The sequence below is a fragment of the Typopeltis vanoorti genome, chromosome 2 (genome assembly GCF_054136105.1).
Source record: "Typopeltis vanoorti isolate ZY-2024b chromosome 2, IOZ_Tvanoo_1.0, whole genome shotgun sequence".
Taxonomy (NCBI): domain Eukaryota; kingdom Metazoa; phylum Arthropoda; class Arachnida; order Uropygi; family Thelyphonidae; genus Typopeltis; species Typopeltis vanoorti.
The window spans coordinates 65,138,326-65,163,368 of record NC_143550.1 but is presented as its reverse complement, the minus strand read 5'-3'; the positions used below and the strand labels follow the sequence as shown (position 1 = coordinate 65,163,368).

General features: G+C 37.6%; 1 protein-coding gene across 1 annotated transcript in view; it reads right to left on the bottom strand.

Annotated features, from left to right (window-relative positions):
- Window positions 1-6,780: 6,780 nt before the first annotated feature.
- Window positions 6,781-25,043, bottom strand: part of LOC150109120 (meteorin-like protein) — a 38,199-nt gene continuing 19,936 nt past the window's right edge. Inside the window, exon 3 of the mRNA XM_090401604.1 lies at window positions 6,781-7,499. Within this exon, the coding sequence (XP_090257730.1) occupies window positions 7,171-7,499 (329 nt within the window). The 3' untranslated portion in view covers window positions 6,781-7,170. The remainder of the gene's footprint in view (window positions 7,500-25,043) is intronic.

The window sequence follows — 25,043 nt, the reverse complement described above, 5'->3', positions numbered from 1 at the left end:
GCAGGAATTTGATGATGATGATGAGAAGTTAGTTCAATACGTTTGAAGCTGAATTTTGTATGGATGTTGACTAACAATCAGAGGAAAGTGAAGAAATTACGTTGGCCAGTTCAATAGAGCAGCATTCATGAAAATGTCTATAGAAAAACAGCAGTCTATAAAAAAAAATGATCAGAGGAGGGGGGGGGGAGATTATCTATTAAGCAGACTACTCACTTATGAATTGCATCTTCTTTAGGAAGATCTTTAATGTGCCACCCAAAATATAACTGTATTTTAATAATGAGAGGATTTGGGATTGACAGTGTTAGTTGCATTGGTGAACAGTAGCGTCTCAAATGGATGGCATATTTTTTGGATGCTGAGAAACGATGTGATGTGTTTCCACCAAAAAAGGCTAGAGATGTTTTTACAATCAGAGGAGAATGATTTTAATTAGAGATGTATTAGTGTGGTGTGATAGCATTAATGTTTACTGGGCTATCCCCACTCCATGGAGAATGGCAAAGAGATGGTTTTTAAGCCATTAGTTATGGAAGATATTCAAGCTTAGATCATTTTGAGCAGACATTTGTCAAATGAAAAAGAGCAATGGTATACTCATCAGTTAAAACTATGGATAAGATTTAAAGATCATTAATTTTTAAAAGCAGCACCAATGAAAGTACAGAGCACTCAGGTACTCCTGAACAAACCTCAAGAAAAGAAACTATACACCATGACAGATAAAAGTCCAGAGAGGAAACTGGTTACTCATTTGCAAAAAACCATAAGCAAACCACAAAATGGCTATTAAGACCCCTCTATGCTTGATCTAATGGAAATGCCCAGGAAATATCAAGAGCATCCACATGAGTTTTTCCAAACATTTCCATGATGACTTGTGTTCAGACATGAATAAGGTTAATTAAAAGATTCTGCTCTGGAGAATAGTGGCAGAATTCATATTGGTAATCACTGATTATTATTTGGACTTTGGATAACGAAATTAATTGATCATTTTTGAGAGGACTGAAGGTAGGACAACGAGACCGGCTTGATTGCCAACTTTTATCATCTATTATACGACAAGAATATAGGATCGATGAATTCTGAAGCACGAACTGAGTGCACTTATTAACACCAAATCTCCATGGAATCAAAAGACTTGGCACAGGAGGCAAACACTGTTACATACAAAACCCCATGAAATTGTGCTTTAAACTCATCCAGTATATCTGCATTCACTGCAGTGTCAGGCAATGCATTCCCCTCTGCAATTATAATTATGGATAAATTCTCTACAAGGAGACTTTTGTGTATCCAAGCTGTTATGAATTCTACTGTCTTTTTTGACAGACTCAAAGGATACATGCATGTAGCTTATAAACTCCAAATGCATGAGTCACAAAACTTATAAATGTAGTGACTGATTATTTCAAGGTTCCATTTCTTTACTAGTCAATATAATATAATAGCAAGCTTATTATGTTTGATACCCTGTTGTCAAACTTGTTGGCTTGAACCTTATACTTAAGCAATTGCAATAGAAATAATTGCATGTGCTCTAAAATAATTCCATGAAATCCACTCAGTGCTTGTGTAGCTCAGCTGAAGTGGCTCTGCACTAGACCACCCAAAGATAGACTTAAGTTTATGTCTGTTGGTGACTGGAGGAACATTTTCTAAGCCTTTCTTTGACCAGTTCCCAAGTCTATCAATGTCTGGCATGGGCAAGCAACTTTCTCTCAGAATCTAGGGTTTTTCGTTCCGTAAACTCAAGAAAATCGACTGTAGAACTCGCTATATCAGACAATGACATGTTCTATTAGGGTTAGGTACCAAGAGATGGCAGCATGTGTTTGCCAGTCTCCACATCAGTTTCTGATTATTAGTTATATTAGAGATAATCAGCTACAAAAGCTAGATAGGGTTAAAATGCCTCGCCTGCTCCCTATATAAGGGAATCAAAGACAACTGATTTTTTTTTTTTTTTTTTTTTAAATCTGCCAGTGCTGCATTTTTCATTGAGAGTAGGTGAAGCTGTTTTAGTCCTAACTCTTGGGATAGATGACTGCCTCTCAGTCATCTATCCATAGGCCAATCAGAGAGCTCAGCCAAATTATCAATGGTTTTAAATGGCATCCAGTGAAGATTACAGTAGACAATTTTGCCATCTCTTGATTGTTAACCATGACACTATATCATTATATATGAAATAGTGCGAGTGTTCTGTGGTTGTTTTTCTTCCAGTGCAGGATGAAAAACCTGTTTCTGGAAGAGGAAAAGCCCTACTTGCCCATGCCACATTCTGGATATATGGAAATTAATGGTAAAATATTGCTCTACTAAAACAAGCCAGGTTGTTAATTAGAACTTCAGGTTGATGTTTTGAAAATGTGTTTATCTTATAAATAAAATTTTCTTACCTCCTGTGTGGAAGAAAGAAATAAAATGAGAGTGGGTTACCAGTCTGTTGTGAGTGCTTTGTCAGTGGAAGTAACAAGGTTTTTGTGTCAATGTTAGTCAGTACTTACTGAAATATTTATTTAGGGCTTTCCTACGTAAGTCTACCAACTCCATGGAAATGCATATTAATATGTATTTATCTACCGTATTTTCCGGTGTATAAGACGCATTTTTTTATCTTAAAAATGGGGTGCGTCTTGTATAATAAAAGTAGAGATTTTTTTTTTTTCAGTCATACGCACTCCCTTTTATGTTCCAAGATTTTTGTAGGCGGTTAATGATGCAATCAAATTGAGGCGTGACCTTCACGCGACTGCTAGCGCGTCATTGGCTAAGAACGGGGAGTCCCTATTCAAGTTTCATAATATCTTATCCGAGTAATGAGTTACCGATGTTTATCAGTATTGAATTGACATGTTGAGATATTTTGTGTCCACTTTGATATTTCCCCGTAGATTTTAGTGATGGAAAAAAACAGGCGACATTCATATACTTCAAGTTACAAATTGCAGGTTGTAAAATATGCGCACGGGAATAGGAAGCTGAAAGCATTTTGGACCTCCGCCTACAGAAAAAGTTTTTTTTAAGGTTTTTTCCAGAAAATTGTATTAAATTTCTTGGGTGCGTCTTATACATCGGAAAATACTAATTTTCCTTTTTTATCTGCAAAAGCACAGGAGATGCTCTTTTAATCCAAACTTTTGGAAACAGGTTCTTGATTCTTATTCATTACCAATACCCAAGCTCATGGTAATATGATTTCTAAGGCATTGGTGAGAGTAGTACAGCAGCCTAAACCTTACATTATCTGAAATAGAGTTCTATGGCCAATATTTCCACGTTGAAATAAAAAGTTCCAGTTTCTGGGAAAAAATAAAATCTGTTTTAGAGGTCGAGTGGACTAGTAATAGCTTTACTAATGTCGTTCTAGCATTTCGAATCTGTAATGGCCAAAAATTAAATTACTTTGATTTTTATTTATTATTATTTAAAAATACTCTATCTTATTAGATGTAATGGTTTCTTTAATATCAGGTTGTTCTTTGCATCCCATAACGCACAGCATACTCTCTTCTCAGGCATATAATGCCATGCATTATACTAAAAGTCGCTATACTGGCAAAAAGTAAACTTGATATGAAGTCAACTGCTTCCTGTATGCAAGCAGCCTAGTCGTGAAGATTGTACTTTCCAAGTATAATTTACTGCCCAACGGGGGATGCTACTGTTACTTCCAAGCTAAGCCCTGGGATTTTAAAAATCTTTGTTCAAAATTATATTATAGTCTGATTAAGTTGTTATTTCATTTACCTATTTAGTTTTCACTACGTTCTCATTGTAACTTTTTACGTGGTCACAGTCAATTTATTCTTTTTAGTTGTCAATGTCGCCTTTCAAAGAGCTTCATTATTAAATATTATATTACATATCAGTTGAGTTTTCTTTGTATAAACTTCGGCACAAGCCTACTTTGCACATTACCTTCTGTTCAATGTAATCAGCACAATTTATCTCTGACCTTGTCATCTTCAACTATTGTTGGACAAAGAAAGCTCAATTGAAATGTGATCTCATCGTTCTCCTGCAAAACAATTCGAGGAACAAGCCTGGCTATAGTCGTGAAGGATATTTAAATAGTAATTTATAGTAATGTAAATTACTTGTTTCAAGATACGTTTTTTAAAGTTCCGAATGCAAGAAGAGATCAGATAGCGTTTCTTTGAATCGGTCGAATTTTTGTGTCACCGTCTTAATAGTTTAAGTAAATTATATTTCTTCTCTGGATATTTCCCGTTAATATAATTTAGAATTAGAAAATATAGTTCTCGTAAATGGCATTTCATTTTATGACAGTTCCATTCTCGAAATGGTGGAAACCAATCCGACATTTCATATAGATGAATTTTTTTTTTATACATTCATTTAAAATTATAAGAAAAATAATGGCAGTGTCAAACACATGGCTTAGAAATAAACCTATATTTAATTTGAATTAGCACAGCTTGACCATAAAAATGAAAACCCAGTCAGTATAAGTATCATGTTAACAACTTGACATAATATTTAACTTCAGGAATCAACTTATGGAAGAATAATTTGAAGTCACTACTGATGAATAACGCCTCGAAAGGCTTCCGTTTTGAGCTAGTGTACAACTATATAATGGAATTTTAATTCTTACCTAAGTGGTAAATCGATAGCGCTTTCATGCAGACAATTCTTTCATGTATCTGTTTTCTAAAAGTTCGATTCTAATTCTCTGTACGTCTTACACAGATTTGTCGAATTATCACCAGCAAAGCAGTGCCGGCACTATTAAGCAAGGATAACTGTGGAAAATCGTTTCCATTACAAATATATTCACTACTGAAGAAAAACTTTAGGATAAGCCACAGTGCCGGCATGATCTCCTGTTTAGATTAGATCATCAATCGTGATTTGCTTTAATCCTCTCTTCCTATGCCTTTTAATTCCCCTTCGGGGAATTAAACGAGATAACACTTCTCTAGTCCTAACCTTTTGAAACCTACAGGCAACCAAGTCTATTTTCATCTTAGTGCTTTCAAGTTAGTGCTAGCCGGTATGCACAAACGAAAGCAAAGCTCGGGAGAATCTAGCAAAACATTTGCCACCATACCTTGTTCCCGATCCTAATTAATATTTTAAAAATAAATTTAAAATCATGCTTTCAATTTAAAAAAAATTGAAATCAAATCTGATCCCAGGATTGAAATTTTTCTTTGGAATTTCAGTTCCCTATATAACATGTTTTGCACATCTCTAAGTGAATTATTAGCGTTTCTCTAATGCAAACATGTTTAAGAATTCACGCAGTTATATAACAGTTAATATTGAGGTATTAAATACCTTTGAAATAAGGGCTGCTAGTTATATTTCACTTTCCGACCAGGCCGTGGGGATAGATGGTTATCAGATTCATTTAAAAAAAAAAAAGTTTGCACCAACACTTCATTTGGTTTAAATCCTTTATCGGACTTCTCGATGTGACCTTTGCGTTTCAATATGCTTTCCATGGATCTATCAAACTTTTACTCCTATGGGCGGGCGTTTTTTTTTTTTTTTTCCCCACATTAGTATTTCTGAAGCAAGACTTCTTTTTTCCCCCCTCCCTTTTTATGAAATCTGTTCATAATGCCAGTGATGCAAAAATTAGTAGATAAAAGTGGACAAATATAGAGCCATTTGGATGGATTTTCATTTGTCCAAATTAGCTACCAAATTCCCTGAATATGGAACCAGAGTTTAAAAAAAGACCTTGGAATATCATTCAGGAAGAAAGTCCTGGCTACCATGTCTAAAATGCCTGCAAGTCATCCAAACAAACAAACAAAAAAAAAAAATAATTTTACGGTACTTGTTATTCATTACAAGTGTCAGAAGATAAAGCCGATAATTGGAAACTGAAGAAGATGCAAAAATTAAGCCTCGAAGGGTGGAGGCAATTTTGCTGTCAGAAACTTCTGATAGTGAAATCACTCCCCCCCCCCCAGTATTAACTGACATTTACTCGATGTTTTCCCTTCTAGACTTTATCATACCATACATTGATTTTTCCACGAATGCAAAACTTCTCCAACTGCCGAAAAGATTCAGTGTGGTGTGGGGGGGGTTAAAATCAACTGTACACGTATTTCGTGAACAACAAAACGGAACTACCCTTAAATTATATTTCCCCCTTGTTTCCCTCTCTTCCTCAATACATCAGTTTGCCTGTCCGAAGTAATTGTTCCCTAATACATCGCTTAAAACTAAGATAGCCGCTAACCTTCCGGGTGTAATATCGACGTCTATTGACCGACGAAATAACCGTGCGCAAGTCTGGCGGCTCGCTTGTCATGCGCATCTTCTTTGTCTGGTAGTTATCAAAGAGGTTATTATTCTAGTCCAGGTAGGCGATGCTGTTTCGCTCGTGTTGGAGATGAGGCCACTGGATCGTGAAGAGTTTTTGGAAGTGTTGGCGCCCGAGGCAAGATAAAAATACACTTAGGATAGTCTAAATTCTGCATATATAATATTAAGACTACCATTTTTATTTATTTATTTAGCTAAAACTTCTTCTGGCTAAAGTTTGTCTTTGTAAAATATACATTTACATCTCCTAAATAGGATTTAATTGTTTTTGAAACAATGACTACATAGAGAGAGCAAGAGAAACAAAGTAGTTAATGAATGGAAACTTTTTACAAACAGTAGTGTTTTCTTTTCTTCTCCTTCCTCCCATCCCTGCGGTCCTCTTTTGATATTCAATCCGGCGTTTAAAAGCAAATCCAAGTCCATCATTATGTCCACATCTACAATTAAAATACTCAGTAAAATTAGCAAAATAAATTTATTTACATTAATTATATACTTTATGTACAAGGTTTTTTTTCTATACAAAATATTTTCTTCAGCTGTTTCTGCGTTGTTATAAAAATACATCTATACAAAGTAGCACTACTTTGTTGTCTTTAGATCTTTGTGCATGACCGAAGTTAAAATGAACATTCAGGACGGAAGATACTCGAGAGCACCAGTTATGAAAAATGTAAACAGTCTGCATGTTTTCAGACTTTTCCAACAAATATACTTGATCAAATATAGGAACTACAAAAACTGACTTCAGTCGTAGTCTTCACTTCATCTTACACTTGTACGTGACGCCATCTGGTGCGCTGTTACGACAGATCGATATTTTTCACAAAGGAACTTGAAATTCAGTCATTGGTCCAATTGGCACTCGTTAGTGCCTTCTTCTAATGCTTTCCTTCTCACCTTCTTCCAATCGACTAGCCGTGGCGCACATCTAATAACTGCACTGCCAAGAGTCCATCTACCTAAGAATAAAAACTCTCCACTTCCTGCTTTAGTGCCACATTTCAGTGGTCGGTGTACTTGTCCATATTTGGTATAGATGTCGTCATAATCGTGGCGTACTTCTCCAAATACTGGTGGAATACTATCTCGGATTACCTTACTTGCACGGACAATAATCTCTGTTCGTTGAAGTTCGTCATTGTTGTAGAGGGAACTGACGGTCCCTTGAACCACTGGAATGAAAAAAAAAAAAAAAAAGATTCAGTAAATTAGCAGACAAAGTTTTCACTGAATTGAATTTTACAATACAATAAATTATATAAATATTTAATGACAAACTATTGTTCAAATCATTTTAGACAATTATTTCTATGCTCTCTCTCACAGGTAGAAGTTTGAGTGGTGACGAAGTTGAAGTAGCATGGTGACAGAGCGCAGGATATTATATATCTGGGATTGAAACAAACGATCAGAAACAAAGCACGAACATTTTAAATAACTAACAATCGACTCAGAACATCTGAATCTCGATGCGCAGAGGGACAACAGCTGAATACTGGTCAACTTTCAAATATAATAAATTTCCACTTTCATATATTTATTGAAGCTGCAATAAATAGAAATTTTATATTTATCTGACGCATTTAAAAGGCAAATTGTGCATGTCTGCAATGTACATACACTAACATGTAATATTGGTTAGCATTTTATCATACTATTATGTTCCGTCCCCCCCCCCATGGAGTCCAAATGGCCCATTACGGTATTTTGCCCATACTTTGTTAATAGCATGTTAACTATGTGTGTACTGTTCTGGTTGATTTGACCGTTTTGAGGGAAGAAATATTCGAAATGCTGAAAAATAGATAAATAAAAACTACTTCCGGATGAGACCGTAAGCTAAAAGTGACTTGGCATGCTTTGACTTAAAAAAAAAAGCCCATATAAAGATTTTTCGTGTCATTACGAGAACTGAAGCCTCTTCCAACTACCCTTAGGGATGAGTTATTGATACAAAATGTTCTCCATTTACATTTAGTTTTTTTTTTTTTTTTTGATACTTCATAAAAGTTTTTTCTAATCCTCGACTTACACTAACTCCCAAAGAAAAAAAAATTAAAAGTTAGTATTTATAATCAAACTAAATTAACTAATTTGTAAATATTATTTCAAATATCTTCTATATTTATTCATGAATTATAGTGAAAAACATAGAAGAATCAAATCGGTATTTTAAGATAACTTGCATACTATAAGATTACAGTAAAAGCAAAGACAGTTTGTCGAGGTAAAAATAAAAAAGTTTGATACGTGCAAGTGTACAACTATATAGTTGATAACTTTATAAGGTCATCCTATACTTGAAAGCTTTTTTTTTTATTTTATTTTTCTAAAACATCAACCTGGAATGGACATTTGATTATGTAAAGTCATAGCAACACGAGGCAAAAGCTACTTAGACTTACAAATATGACCTTCTATAGTTAATGTCATGAACAAATTGCAACTCTCAAATCAAGGCCATGTTTCAAAAGGGCAGGAGATTTCTATAATCTAAAAACACGCTTACGTTTTTCATTTTTATGTGCGAGAAGTAATCATGAAAAAAAAAAAAAAATAGAAAAGTACATCCGGATTAAGAAGACAACTACACAAGGCCGGTCTGCCACGAGCCACATGAACAATGACGCAAGTTCGTGTGTAGACAGACAGCCAGGGAATTTGGCAGCTGGCGATATTTGTGATGGACGGACATCTATATTACTGCTCAATCTTCACACTGATCATAGAAAGGGGAAAAAAGAAAGAAAGGAAAAGAAAAAAACTTGCGACTGCTACTAACTTTCTAAAGCTTGAAGAGAGGTCTGAAAGAAATGATTTATGCGTGGAAAACTTAAGGGAGGTATTAGGGAAAAAAAGAAAAAAAAAGTCCTTCGCAGCTGGTGGAGGTCATTGAGAGGCCTGATCGCTTACATCAGTGTTCTGTCACGTCACTTGCTGCATTGTACGGAAAACATTTATAGCAACGCTGACAGGAATTGGGCACTTTCTGGGTGTTCATAGCGTCGAATGCGGAGCACGTGCTCGTCGATGTAAAGTGGGGTCGGGTGACAAGGTTCGACGTATGGCAAAGTGCACCTATCAAGGAAAGAAAGTTAAACATCGACGACATTGTGCTGAAAGATGAAACTTGCAACTGCTCCAGAAAGCCACGAGTCACCATTAATAAAATTTCGTCATCGTAGACACTAAACATATCCCGGAATTTGGGCTTGGTCACGAGTTGGCCGATTTCGTCATCGATTTCGGGTTTCTATAACATCGGCAGCCGGGTTAGAAAGTTGTTGGCTTCTGTCGCTGCACTGAGTCAGTCGGTCACTGACGTTTATTAAGTTTGAGTCGATTTCTCGAATTAAAAACTGAATCTGTGAATATGCAATTGACAGGCATTGAGTACCATTTAAGTTCTTTGGAGATTAATATGAACAAGAGTAATTTGTAAATAACTGAAACCTATCTACCTTCCTATGGGAATACCACTGATTCATGTCTAATATTACTTCCGATTTTCTTTTATTCGTATGATAATTATTGCATGAGCTTCCGTAGTTTAGTCGGTAACAAGCCTTTCGACTCCCCGTGGAGGACGCCGCGAAGAGACTCTGAGATTTTCACCTGAAGGTGAGTCAGCAAGTCGCAGACGGCGAGACAAGTTTCCTCTTTTCACAAGCAAACAAATCGGCCCAGTAAACATGTCCAACAGTATGAAATACGACTAGCTGCATTTACAAAACATGGGTGTAAGCTTTAACCCATCCTTGGATGAAAAAGATGGAGAGAAATACTCACTGAAATCACATTAAGGTAGGATATTGCTTCGTATTACAAACGCCAATGAGCATTTTCACTTTACTTCAACAGCAGAGATTTATTCCGTTCAAAATATCTGCTACAGGTGTGAGAATCATGCCCGAGATTCTACTCTTTTAACGAAAACCGGAGATACGTTGTTAGAGGTAAATCAGTTGAAATGTTGATAATACGCTCTCAAGGAACACTCTGGATCAACGCTATTGGCATCGAGAATAGTTGTTTTAGATTAAACCAGAGCAATAATGTGACAAAGGAGGTTCGCTATGATGTGACTGATATCTGTCAGTTACACGTACATGCGCTTTCGGTACAGTTTTCAGTTATATGAGAAGGAAAGATTCTATTCTGCCGTTAACATAAGGAACCTTAACTGAAAAAATTAAAATGTTTCTTGCACTACAAAGGGAGCTTTTCAAACCCAAAGAGTTCGAAAGACCAAAGGTGCTCCGTATCGCAGTCAGTAGCAAAAGCTACATATGAAAGTGATTGTATTATGAATTTTGTGGCACTCGCTCATGGAAGATCGTAATCCTATAATACATAAGTACCGTTGTGAGTGGCTAAGGGTCTTTTTTTTTTTTTTATTACCTAATTCGGAAACCCTACTCTAGAGACTTAACATGGAACTTTCTCAACCTGCTGTGGTCTCACACCGGGCGATAAAATTCATCTCCTACCTGAAGACATTCAACAAACATGTCCATTGCAGTATTTGAACCCACTGCTGATTGAAGGGCAAATACGTTAACCTCTCAGTCAACCAAGCTGGAAATCAATTTATGATAACAGGCCATTTTATACATTAAAGAAAAACTTCGCGTTTCGTGGTAAGAAAACCATTTCATCTTGGTAATAAACCAGCTAACTCATGTAAACAGACAAAGCCTAAAAACAGTGCGAACAACAATAAGAAACCTAGCAAGACCTGATGGATAGACATCAAATGTCCTGCCTTCCTCCACACAACATCCAACCAGCTGAAGACCATCGTTGCCTCTCCTTTCTCAAGGCCATATTCTCGTCATTTCTCTTGACACAAATCCGTTATGGCTGATATGTGCGCCATAATGTCGAGATGTGTTCTTGTCTAATATGCGAGGCAAAGCCCTTTAAATGCAGTACTGGTTCCAAACAAATATGAAAGAATTTCTTTTGTTTCGTTCTCTTCACCGAGCCCTTTCTAATAACTAAGAGGCGTTTCCTTCTAAGTTCTTGAAAGTTTGGTCTCTGAGGAGTTTATTAATTTTTTTTTTTTTTTTTTTTTTTTTTAATCCGCAAACAGCTTAACCAATAGCCTTCACCATCCGACCTAACGCCCTCGCTCAGCTAAATAATAGTCAACTCTAACAACCGTGAACGTGGCTTTCAGGAAAAATAACAAAACTGTAGGTCTTATAGAATAGTCGGGTTTCTTCCCTGCTGAGGAATCTTAGTAATCAGCGAGACACTGACGCTGACAATGACAGCGGAGAGGAATTAGTGGCTAGCTGTAAAGTATAATTATGCCGTGCAGAGGGTGGAGAAGGAAAAAGTCTCCCGACTGTGGACTTGGTGCACCACTGCACATTCCAGTCATCCTGTGAGAGCGGAGGCGGTTAATGATATGACCTTTCACCTCTGACCTTTGACTCCCCTCAGCAAGCCATACGATACTTGGAGGTTCTGCGGTGTTTCAGATTTAGGGAGAAAAAAAAGATTAAGAACGCAGATGGGCGACCATCAGAATGACAGACACATGTGGGTGGTTAAGGGGGAAATGGAATGGGGGAACGAGACACAGAGAGAGAGCACTGTTGCAGTTGCTGGCTTTAATCATGTGGTCGCTGATGTTTTGTCTAGCGGGATGGACAGGGGATGGAATAAGGAGTTGACAAGCGTTTGGCCACATGTGAACTTGACAGTAGGATTTGGTGAAAAGGGTGACGAGAGAAAACAAAGCTCCAGACTTCAGTGGCATGTCTACATTCTGTAGTGGTAAGCAGTTCTACATCGAAATAACATGAATTCCTCTGGGAAAGAAAAAATGCGGTAGAAAATCAAGAAAATACAAAACTCAACAAAATGGTATAACTGTGAAGAATTCATTATATCTTTCCTCCTCCCCCTCAGGGAACGTACTGATAAGTGCTTCCTACTCGAAGATGCAAGCTATATGATTATCACGACTTTTTTTTTTTTTTTATGTCAACAAACAGCAAATTCGGACACGAAGTTAAAGAACTGCTTCACAAATGTCTTCACCTCATCTTCGATAAGAATGTTTTTGTTATTTTTTTTTTAATTTGATAACGATATGAAGAATGAACTTCCGTGTTTCTTCTAAACAAATACGTTAGCAACCGAATTTTGTAATTGACTTCACGAATTTAGTATGGTTTGTTAGTTGTTGTTTTTTTTATTTTTAATCTACTGAAAACTACAGATGAAAATGGTGTTATTGATAGATGTAAAGTACAGTTTTTTTTTTTGCAAAAGTTAAAAGTCGGAACTTCTAAAATGAGTTTCAGGTCATTAGCATATTTTAATACAGTTTGTTCTATAAATTTGTTTTCAAATTCGCGTGTAAAATCTAAATGTTTGTATAACAATGAGATGACATTTCTTACTTTTTTTTTTTTTTTTACTGCCAGACGTAAATCAATCTTTTCTCTGCACACCTCTTTGTAAAAGCAGAACAGAATATACTGTGCTAATTAAATAATAGAATATTTTACGAATCTTACGAGTGGTCCTAAGAGGGGGGGGGGGAGGAAAGAGGATGGATTTCAAAATATCCCCCTCTTTTACAGGCATTTTTTTTTTAAATTTATTATTATTGGGGCAAATAACTTGAGAAAAATGTTGCTTTTCATACTAACGCATTTGATCCTATAGGATCAAATTTTCGCTTTTTGATCCTATAGGATCATAAAGCGTTAAAGCCTCTAAGAAATGGTTCCATTTTATAGAACACTTTCTAATCTTCAAATCGGCCGTTAGCTTTCTCTCTGGTGGCATATCACGTTTGAAAGTGAATGAATCATCTTTGTCTCAAGACTTTGCAAGACCTACACAGATTGCCATCCTTACGCTTGCTCTTTTCTATATATCAGGGATCCTCATCAGTTATTTTTTTAATGTGAATCGCATCCTAAAAAAGTTGGAACAACATACTGCATTTTAGTACTGTAGATGATCTAAGAGTTCAATAATCCATAAACCCTGCTTTACAGACCAAACAGAATTTTTTTTTTCCCCAAGTCTCCAATAATGGGCGGTTTCACATTAGGTGGGAGATGACCATCACCTAAAGACACTCCCAAACATCATTGTCCACGGAAGTATTCGAACCCACAGGCTTTTGGATAGATAGAAAGTAAGCTTTTCACTTGGACAACAGACTGCTAAACAACTGCCAGTCCAATCTACGGTTTTGGTGATGACAAAATATCGTACTTTCCCTAAAATTCTGATCAATAAACAGTTTTTCAATGAAGTTCTGATATCTTTAACTGCAATTTCTTGCAAAAATGATTGTCTTGTATTTGATATTCAAATCTTGTTCAAGAACGAGGCTAATCTTTTTGGGATAATTCTACCCTCCAATCTTTCTTGATATTTTAAATATACCGTGTTGCTTCTTCAGGATTCAGATTTTTTTATTATTATTATTTTTTTTTTTTTGCTTAAAGTGTTATTTAACTGATGAACAACTAATCCTTAAAAAAACCGTCCAATCATTGAATACTGTTCTCACATTGGGGTGATTCCCTTGAGATATCTTATCCTTGCCTCACTACAGAAGAAAGCAATTAGATTAAAGACCATCTCTTTAACCGATTTCCTCTATTTTACGGACGTTGTTTCTGCTTCTTGTGTGTGTGTGTGTGTGTGTGCGCGCGCGCACGCGCGCGGGGGCGGGAAATTACTATTAAAAATGCGTGCATTTTCTGGCTAGCTTCCATATTATGAAAACTGAAAGCACCTCCCACCCGAGACCGACTACAAAGTAAGATGTCATATCTGATAGCTGTGTGAATTAAATTTGTCTATTTTGTGGGGGGGGGGTGGGGGGGGGGGGGGGTGGGGGGGGGGGGGGGTGGGGGGGGGGGGGGGTGGGGGGGGGGGGGGGTGGGGGGGGGGGGGGGTGGGGGGGGGGGGGGGTGGGGGGGGGGGGGGGTGGGGGGGGGGGGGGGTGGGGGGGGGGGGGGGTGGGGGGGGGGGGGGGTGGGGGGGGGGGGGGGTGGGGGGGGGGGGGGGTGGGGGGGGGGGGGGGTGGGGGGGGGGGGGGGTGGGGGGGGGGGGGGGTGGGGGGGGGGGGGGGTGGGGGGGGGGGGGGGTGGGGGGGGGGGGGGGTGGGGGGGGGGGGGGGTGGGGGGGGGGGGGGGTGGGGGGGGGGGGGGGTGGGGGGGGGGGGGGGTGGGGGGGGGGGGGGGTGGGGGGGGGGGGGGGTGGGGGGGGGGGGGGGTGGGGGGGGGGGGGGGTGGGGGGGGGGGGGGGTGGGGGGGGGGGGGGGTGGGGGGGGGGGGGGGTGGGGGGGGGGGGGGGTGGGGGGGGAAAATACAATCTTGATTTAAAATCAATTATTAAAATTAACATTTATTAAAGTTACAGTACGGAATCTAATTATTAATCGTGCTTTTCAGTTAAGATTGCCCACCAGATGTCGTCTCGGTAGCATTATTCCTCCTAAATTAGAATCTTTGAATTAACCTATCACTCTACTGAAAATTTTTGTTTGGAGGGGAGGGGTTTCAGCGATTGTAAACATAACAAGTCACGTTATATTTTTATTCGCATTAGCAACGCTCAATTTTAGAAAGCGACTGTCCTAAATATTTCAAGGCTCTGACGTATAATGGATAATTACACTAGCTTTGGTGCATGCACTTAGTTCGCACACTTACTCCACTTGTAATTAAGTTTCTTGAGGCCATTTTAACATTTCATAAACCGTCCGTGACATCACTTTGTGCATCTGTGGAATAAACAAACTTGGCCATCACTTACTAATTGCATTATTGGATTTTCTAAATTCTAAGATCCCACGCAAGAACAGCTTTTACTTTGTCTCAGAAGAATTTTTAACTTCATAAAGTGATGTATTATGAAGCAATTCTCAAAAGTTCGTAGCCATCTGTATGAGATTATTGTTTATTGGTCTGCTGATGCATTCCCCCACCCCCCTCGTCCCCATCGAAGTCCGTTACTGCTCCAAGGAAACGCATTCTTCAAGTTAAGGTCGGAGTGAAGGGGGAGGGGGGGGGGAGAAGAGAGTCATCGCCACGTGCTTTCTTGAAGCACCACTTCGTTTTCACCTCGACTGAAGTGACGAGCGGCAGGCGGGGGTTGTTGACAGGGTGCGTTTTCTACGCTTTTGTTGACGGGTGGCGAAAACACTGAAGTTAGATTTGTCCTAACTCCCCCAAGTTGGCGATATGGAATGGCCTCAGTGTAGTCATGGTTGTCCCGCTTTTTTTCTTTCCCCATTTACCTAAATCGGTTCATTCCTTCTTGTGTTTCCAGAGGGGATCGTTTTTAGTACGAAGACGACACCTGATCCTTTATTCGGATTTCGAAATAGTTCTTAGGTTATATCTTGAAGTAATTTAATTTTTAGGGAGTTCCTGACCTTTAGCAAAGACCGACCTCAGATGGTAACCACATGTCTGGATCCCTCCAAGTTGAGGACAAATCGGAGAATTTAACTTCGAAATAAATAGCACTCAGATTCATAACTGCAGCGCATAAGCGACTTGAATATATTGCAAAGTACTTTTGAGATTGTCACTACCAGAATTTCGAAGAAAGGAATTTGAAAAAAAAAAAAAAAAAAGTAAACATGAATGCTTACGAAGCATTTCACAGGAGTTTAAATAAAACATCAAAAACACACACAAAAAAGAATATTATATATCAGGGGTGGCAACTTTTTCAGACTCACGGGCTACATTGAACTTTTATTTTTAATAATCGGGCCGCAAGCGTTTAATTAATAGAAAATAGTGAGTGAAAAAAATACTCAAAGTATCAATTTTTATTATATCAATCTTAAAAAAAAACACAGAAATATTTAAAGTACGAGATATGAAACAAGTATGAAAATAAAACTCAATGAAAAATTATTATCACGCAAAAACACAGTAATATAGTTTCTGCATCACAACATGTGTGTGTCTCCCTGCTTAATGTGACTTTTGCGATTGTTTTCCTTTAGTCAAATTATCTAGATCCACTTTATAACCTGAGATGTAAATTCGAATCGAAGCATGCAAATATTCAGTCAGTCAGTCGAGAAGAAATTTTATTTTTTCTAAAACTCATGTCAGAAAATGCTTGTTTGCAAATGTATTTGTTTCCAAATGCGACTGTCATCTTCTTTGCGAAACTGATTAATCCTTCAAATTTTTTGGTAAGCATCGATAAAATGTTTGGATATTTTCTAACGAAAATGCGTTCTTTAATGTTTCATTGTGTTGCAATTCCAAAACTTCCATCAGTAGTCGGTTTGGTAGGTCATCAATGTCGACATTAAAAGGGTTCAATATCCACAAATCTTATTGAAAATTCCATTTTGTAAATCTTCAATAATATCAACCAAAGTTTCCTTTTGTGTTTGCCATCCCACTGTAGAGGCCGACTTGCAACATATATAATCATGTCACATATAATCATAATCATGTAGATTATGATTATACTTGCAACATAATCATAATCATGTAGATTTTCTTCCATCATATGTTTCTTTAACAGACATAGTTTGCCTTCAAAAGCTTTTATGCCAGAAAACAGTTCTTACAGTAATTTATCTTGGTTGGCCCCGCAGGTTCAAATTAAGTTCATTAAGGTAGTTGTAATGTCTACCATAAATGCAAGAGATCCATTTTTTTTTATCCGATAGTTGTGGGACAGTATTTTCGTGTTCCGTCATGAAAATATCTATTTCTTCACGTAAATTACAAAATATTTTTAGCACAGCACCTCTACTTAACCATCTAGCACTTGACTAGTAGATAACGTCCTCTTGAAATGTCCATAACGTCTTTTCTTGATGATAAAATTTTATGGGCCACATGCCATGTAAGTATGGTCAACCTTTTATGGGCCGCATGCGGCCCGCCGACCCCTGTTATATATAATCTAATTTAGTATTTGAAATTCTATTTTAATCTGAAGGATATATATTTATTCTCATGTTATTCTAATTAGAGAACATGTATAGATAAATGGTCTATGTGGTCTGATTATTCAACTATTAGTACCAAGTGTACTAATAGTTTAATAATCAGACCATAATATCACAACCCTAACATACAAAAAGAGTAAATGGAGTTAGGCCAGCGAATCGCTAGTTTGCTCCATTAAGAAAGTTAGTAATGCTACTCTACAGCTTAAATAAACTGTAGATTTAAAAATAGTGAGAAATTCCGAAATTCTGACATAAAGGACACTTTAAAGCATTCGAGATGAAAATATTTAATTATTTTGTAAGCATTATCAAGTTCTTCAAAAATTGTAAAAATGTGCTTTTATTTAAAAGATTAAAAACGGAATAAGTTCTAAATTAAGCCAACTGCATTTTTTTTTTTTTTAATAATATCTTAATGGCTATTGGTCTTCAATTCCACAATCACAGGCTGCTTACCACCATGTTCCTTGCGCATACATTTTTTTTTAAGTGAGTACCAAGAAAAATTAACATGGAATGTCCTGATTTTCATGTTTTCTCACTAAACATTTCAATTTTTTTTTCCCGTTCCCTTGTAATAATGGTCTATACTTAAATGACACAGCGCAGAGTAAAATGCAACTGATTTTTCTTCTATTTTGTATGTAAAAAAAAAAAATTCTTAAAATGTCCTGACAGATTAATCATTTGTCTGTGTTTTATCGAGGAAACAAGTAGAGCATATCTACCAAATCTGAACTCAAAGAAACGGCTAAGAAGTGACAGGTAGTTACAGAATTAGTATTTGGTGCAGTTTTATTATTTAAAAAAATAAAAAAAACCCGATAACTGCTCTCCTAAGAAGCAAAATCCATTATTGGAAGTACGCTGATTGTAGTAAGAAACGCTGAGATTAACAACAGTTGAAGAAAGCCTGAATTTCAAATAATTTCTCAGTGCAGCATTCCCTAACCGTTCCCGTACTGTCCAAAATAGAGCCCGCCATAGCTCAATCAGTACAGACGAAGCAATTTGGTCGGAAAGACCTGGGTTCGATTCTGGTCTCTTTCGACTAAAGGAGAGTTAGCCTCATACAGAGGTGTGCGTGTGGGGGTGGAGGGGGTTCTCCCGGAAACGTTTTCGTCCCTCAAAAGAGACAAACTGGATCCGTGAACACACACACACGGATCTACAGTCATAAAATATATACTTAATCCCTCATTAAGAGGGCTCAATCCGTCCTAAGGGACCGGTGAGGAAAGGGGGAACTCCCCATACGAAATAACTATTCAAAATTATTTCTTCAAAAGATGAATCACGTGTTCAGTCACAAATTCATCTTCGAACCAAGATTTTCCAATCAAAGTTCCTTTGGTTGGGAAAAAAAAAAAAAAAAATGTGGGTTCGAACCCATTCCTCTCCTAGTGCGAGACAGGCACACCGGACTGTTTTACAGCAGCTTTAAATCAGGTTTCTATAAATACACTTATTGTTAAGAAATGTCTAGGTTACTTGACAACGAACCTAACAGATAAAAATAATAAATGAAAAATAATTTTAAAAAAAAAAACGATATTAAATATGAACTTCAAACAGAATTTAAAAAAAAACTAAAAACACCCCCAAGTTAATTTAAAACTCATAACCAGAGTCTATTCCCAACGAAAGCTGTATGCAATGCTAATCCGAATTACGATAAAAAAATAATAATTATAATAAATAAATTTCTGTGCAAAGCAAAAGTCCAATAACAGAAATAATCCTTAAGTTCAATAACATCAACACAACAGCTTCAAAAATAACAAATTTGTTAAATTATGAAAGTATAAAAGATATATTTAATACAATATCGGATGTCTGCTAGTAAATTCATCACAGCATGTGTAAACGGTGCAGAGGGGGAGGGTGATAAAAGAAAAAAGAAAATCCCCTTATTCTCCCCACTTATGTGAACAAAACCACCAGATCTAACCCTCGCAGTCCAACAGAAAAAAAGATCATTCCGTTAATGGTTCCAGATATTTAAGAAACAGGGTCAACAACGATCTGCAAGCATTCCGCTTAATGATGTCACCAGCATATGCGACATCTTTATCTCGATCAATTTTCCCTGGAGCTAAATGACGGCTAAATATCAGTGCAGGCATGTGCACAAACTCATTTCTGATGGCTTCTGAAAGCACGAGTTGATGATTCCTAATAACTAGCCTGCAGTCACCCAGATCCTCTTGCTGTTTCGGCAGAGTACGCCTCTGGAAAATCTCCCTCTTAATTATGAACTTAATGTGTTGCTCCTTGACCCCGGCGTGCCGCACAGCTCAGGCTTTCGATTAGGAACAGTTAGACGTGTGTGTGTGTGTAGCGTGAGGTACAATGGACAACGAACAGGAGACTTATACACAATACGTATATTGATTGCATTTACTGTGGTAGAAACGTTATTCTAGATGAGAAGAGCACGTCTGTTTTTCAGACCAATCTTTCTTCAAATTGGTTTTAAACAAACATCTAATAAAAATAATATGGAATGTATAATTTTTCATATGCTTTTTATAGCATCAATGATTTACGCCAATGGAACATGAATTTTGACTTTGTTTACTTGACTAAAACGGATGTGACGTTATACTTCCTTGCTTTTACGACAACAATACATTGCTTGGATTACCCACAGGATACGTGAAATGTAATCTAAATCGTGATGAACAAAACAGATAACCATCTAGCTGGTGTTAGATGATCACCACTATTGCAATTCAGAATGTTGACGCAAAGCTATAAAATAGCACCAATTAGTGCTATTTTATAGCACCCATTAGTGCTATAAAATAACATCAACATAAAGTGACATCAACTGTTCTTAAGATTAATAATACTGTACTGCAGTTCGCGTAACCAAGATAAAGATGTGACAGAACCGTTTGTTAAAATCATGCGCAATTTGAGGCACTCAACTTGCGCACGAAAGGGATCAGCATCTCTAGTATGGCAGAACAATGAAAAATCACGCAACTTCCTATAATACCAAAAATATGAATTTCTATTGATATATTTCATATTACTTAGTATACAAAAGGATCCCATTTAGCTTGGTGGGGGGGGGGGGGGGTTCAAGGTCCTAATTTTCTTCTTAATTCAATCCCGAAAGCGAAACTGATTTAAAGAAACAGCGTTCTGTTATTTGGTCACAAAGAAAATTTAGAATCGCAGGGAAATTACATTGGATTTAATTAATAAGTCTGAACAGCATTCATTATTTCGTCGAATACCATTTGCATACAAGAGAATTACCAGGAAAAGTTGCCTTCGAGTACCCAACACGAGATGATTGGTTCTGGAAACTGCACTTATGTCCGATTTACTCGAAGCAGCGAACTCCGATTAAAAACCTACAGTACAGCAGTATCAGGTAAGCAAAGAAACGGACAAAAATAACCAAAATTACTTACCTGTGTAGTTTTCTAGGAAACACTGCTGGGTACCTACTCGGATAAATAAAGAGAATGGTATAACTTCAGAATGTAAATTCAAGATAACCGTGCTATTATAAAAGAGTAGGAGACAAGAGCCTTAGTTTCTTAGAAATAAGAGATCAGTAATGAGTCAGTGTGAAAATGTATAATTAAAGGTTTTGGGGCACCCCTCCCCAACTTACATTATGACGCTTGAGGGGGGGGGGGAGAATAAAATAAAACACTGGGCAAATCTAGAATAGAGACTTTCATTCGTCGACAGCCACGCTTTTGGAATGAAGTTTAAGATTAGTGGAAATCCCTTCGGGGGGGAAAAAAAAAGTCATTTCCATTCAAGTTCTTGCAAAAGTCGAATGTCATCTGACGTCATCTTCATTTTCACTCCACGTGTAATGAAAATGTATTGCACGATGTAACCACATTTGTGAATAAATCGGACACCCTTTCAGGAAATGCATGCATTACAAACAAATATCATTTTGGCCGCTTACACATAAAGTTGCACCCTGGAAAATTCCTTCTTTAAGCGTTCCATAATGTAATTTGTAGGATGACACGACAACAGTTGTTTGGTTGGAACAGACACGAGTTTCTTTCCAGTCGCTGACGTGAGGAAATAATTTCGCGGAAATAAAAAAGGCTCTTTTCATCTGAAGATAAGTTGACCAGTTCGTACAGGATTTTCTTCCCTCACAAAGTGGCTTAAGAACAGACAGAGAGCAAGGGTCGGAAAACAGGACCTTGGGGGGGGGGGGGGACATAAGGTAACATCTAGATTTGGAGACCAAAACAATACTAAAGCGCGATAAAGGGAACAAAATACCAGAAAATTGAAATTTGGAGATCCTAAAATATCGGAATCTTGAATAACACCTCCCTCGATTCAACCAACCAAATGACCTCTTCAGGTTTTGTTTTTCGCATTATATACAACTAAACATTTTTAACAGAAAAGATTTACCACCCTAAATCTCAAGCGCTTTGGGGCATATTCGCATAAATTTGAAACGTTCAGCTGCAACATTGTGACGAATGACTGGAAGATGGTTTACTTAGATAATATCTTAAATGATATTAGAAGGAACCTCCGTGGCTTTCGGTATAGACGAAAGTCGGAAAGGCAAGGTTCGATTCCCGTCCATCATGCGAAGAACCTTTATCAGATATTTTTTGACTAAAGGTGAATTAGCCGGTATCATACGAAGGTAGAAGGTTTTTTCGTCAGGAAACTCGGGTGTTTCATCCGGGAACCACTTTGTTCCATAATCACTTCCCTGGTTAAGTGGCATACTCTACCAAACCAATAGGTTTATGAGGACTACACACACGCAATACTGGAAGCGTGCAGCAATGGCGTTTTAAACTGAAATCGAAAGACTTTCCCTTTTAAAATAAACTCCCCTTTTCTCCATTTCAATTACTAGTTGTGGTTTTATATATTAACAGTTTCTATGGGTTCAAGGAAATCAAGTATTTACTCTTCCTACTCTTGTCATACGCGATGTTATGCAAGATAATGACGAACGTCTATTTTTGAAATGATGTCACGCACTTTCCTCCAAGCTAAAGAGGCGAATCGTTTGTCAACTTTAATTATACACGTTCGTGATTCTATCATTGGTTCTCAAACGGTTTTGTCCACGATTTGAATACCACATTCGCTTTGCGACACACGTGGTTTACGACATTTGTCTCCCTTCAAATTTAGCGCTTCTTCCCCTACCCATCTAATTTTGTTGGACCCATTGGGGATGATTCTCAACATTATAGGCGTTTCGCGGTGGGGCAGTTACGCCTTACAAACACTTCGGGTCTTATAGCATATTTATAACATAGATAAATATGCTATTTATTAGATAGATTTATATAACATTAAAAAAAAATATTTTGAAAAATAAATGCCGGCCAACTGCTCAGTTTCTTTTACTTTTATTTTTTGAATAAAGTTGGACTCTAGGAGAAAGAAGGAAAAATAATAATAAAGGCATGCACCTTTTATTTGAAATGATTTCAATTACCGAGTTCGCGTAATTATTTTAGAAGTTTTGGACCTAGAAATTCTTGTTTATAGAATTATTAAAAAATGTCGATATTGTATCTTGCTTTTATGTATTAGCAAAATATCGATGTTTAAGGAACTCTTCAGGTTTCAGAAATTATTCAACATTTTTTTTTGCAGCCACATATTTATACGAAGCGCAGTTTAATAAATCGTTGTGGACTTGCAGCCATCATTAGTCTCCTCCTCTACTGACATATATACGATATGAGTCTCTAGATATGTTTTGTTCGCTTGCAGCATATTACAACGTAAAAGGGCCACTTACAGAAAGCATCTCTGTTCACGTGGGCGTAAGAGGACCTCAGATTTATGACTGGTAATTTTATAACTTTTTTTTCTTTTTTTTTTTTTTTTATCTCTGCAAACCTGTACTTTCAGAACTATTCGAGGTTGACAAGACGCCACAACGAACTAATGCGGCATTCGAAATCCACCCTCCTCCCCTCGTGAAGATAACCATCACTCTCGCTCTCTCTCTGCCAGTGCACTCACCCCGACGGGTGAGATATGTACTTACCCTGCTGCGGCCACTAACAGTTCCCCGGCCAACTCCGTAATTACACAGATCTGTCCCTATCATAGTGGGACTAACGTCCTGGGGTCTGGCGTTCCTGCAACAGGCGTTCCTCTTTTTGGGAGTTCGGCATCCTGCTGTGTGCTGCACACTGTCCAACAGGCCAAGTGCACGCGGGCGTCTTTCAGTGCAGAGAACAAAGCCTCCTTCTTCCACCACCCAACTACCCGTGCCAGTTTTCAGATATTAAATGCTCAACGCCCATCCCGTCTAGACGTCGGTCCTGACCTGTAACCGCAGGTCGAGTAAGGGATTATTTATGCTGGTTGACAGGGAGGGAGTCAACAGTCAGTTCAAACCACCCTTCGAGATGATTACCGAGCGGTAACCCCCCACCCTCAACTGTAATCCCGGTCCCTAAAAACACTACTACTTTGACATTAAGCAAACCAAACGGAACAAACCTCAGTGCTAAATAAAATACTCGAAGCAGTCTCTAGACAGAACACAGAAACAATTTTCTATCGAAACCCTGTTATTTGTAGCGAATTTAGTCAAGACAATTGTTTTCTGGTTTGAATCATGTTAGATAGTTGGTTTGTTGATACCACAGTGAATCTTGTTCCGAAACATCTTTGGATCTCTATAGAAGCAAAAGATGTTTGTTTCTATAAAACACGAAATCTCTGAGTCGTTGGAACCTACTGCAAAATGGCAGCAACTACAAACAAACCCACATCCCTTTAAAATAATCTAAAAATTTAGATGTACTGAGTACATATGTAGTCTTAACGCCTTCTAGCTAAAAGAATGCGGTTAGGGATTGGCGCGAAATATAAATAAAGTAAGGATTTTTTTTTATTTTTTATGCGGTTCCCACCCAAGAAAGGTTGTAAACCTATATTACATCAGTACCTTGGGTGAGCTAAGGTTATTTCCCCCACTTAGGTAAAATATCTAAGATAGAATATTACATGAAGATCTTTTGTAAATGGAAAATCTTCAGATCTTTAAGAAACGAATAAAAAAAAAAACTAAAATGGAAGCGGAGTGTTCTTTATGAATGTCATCTTAGGGATTATTTCTTTGTTAAAGCGGTATTTTTTTTCAGCTTTTAAAAGCGATTATAAAGTTAAATTTTACATAATATAATAAATATTTTAACAGCCGAGTTTTTTTTAACCAAGATTGAATTTGATATTTATGTGGTGACTAGATGTCATTCACAATGATATGACACGCATGCGTACATGTCGAGTCTGTTCTAAGTATGTATCTGAAACCTAATGTGCAAATATTTGAGTTGAAATCTGCCAACATTATGGATACAACATTGCATGTACAGTAGCAGGAACTTCTGTATCCCCCCCCCCCAGTATAATAAAATTATGGCTCATTTTTCCCATAAGGGAGGAGATTAATGTTTCGATTAAATTTGCTCCTTGTTTGGTAAGCTATCCTGACAGGGTTGTACAAGTGCCTCAGGGCTGCCAAACCAGCTTGTCTTATACAAGGAATACGAATCAGATGAGAAGAGGGGAGTTTGTTTGTCCTACAAATCTCATTTCCAGTTAGAACAAACAGAGACTCGTTAGGTCATCAAGGACGACATGAAACCTACTGAAAGATGAACGCGAGGTAAAACCCACCATTTTTTCCCCTCTTTGTATGTAAATAAAGGGAGATTTAAAAGCCATACGTCTGAAG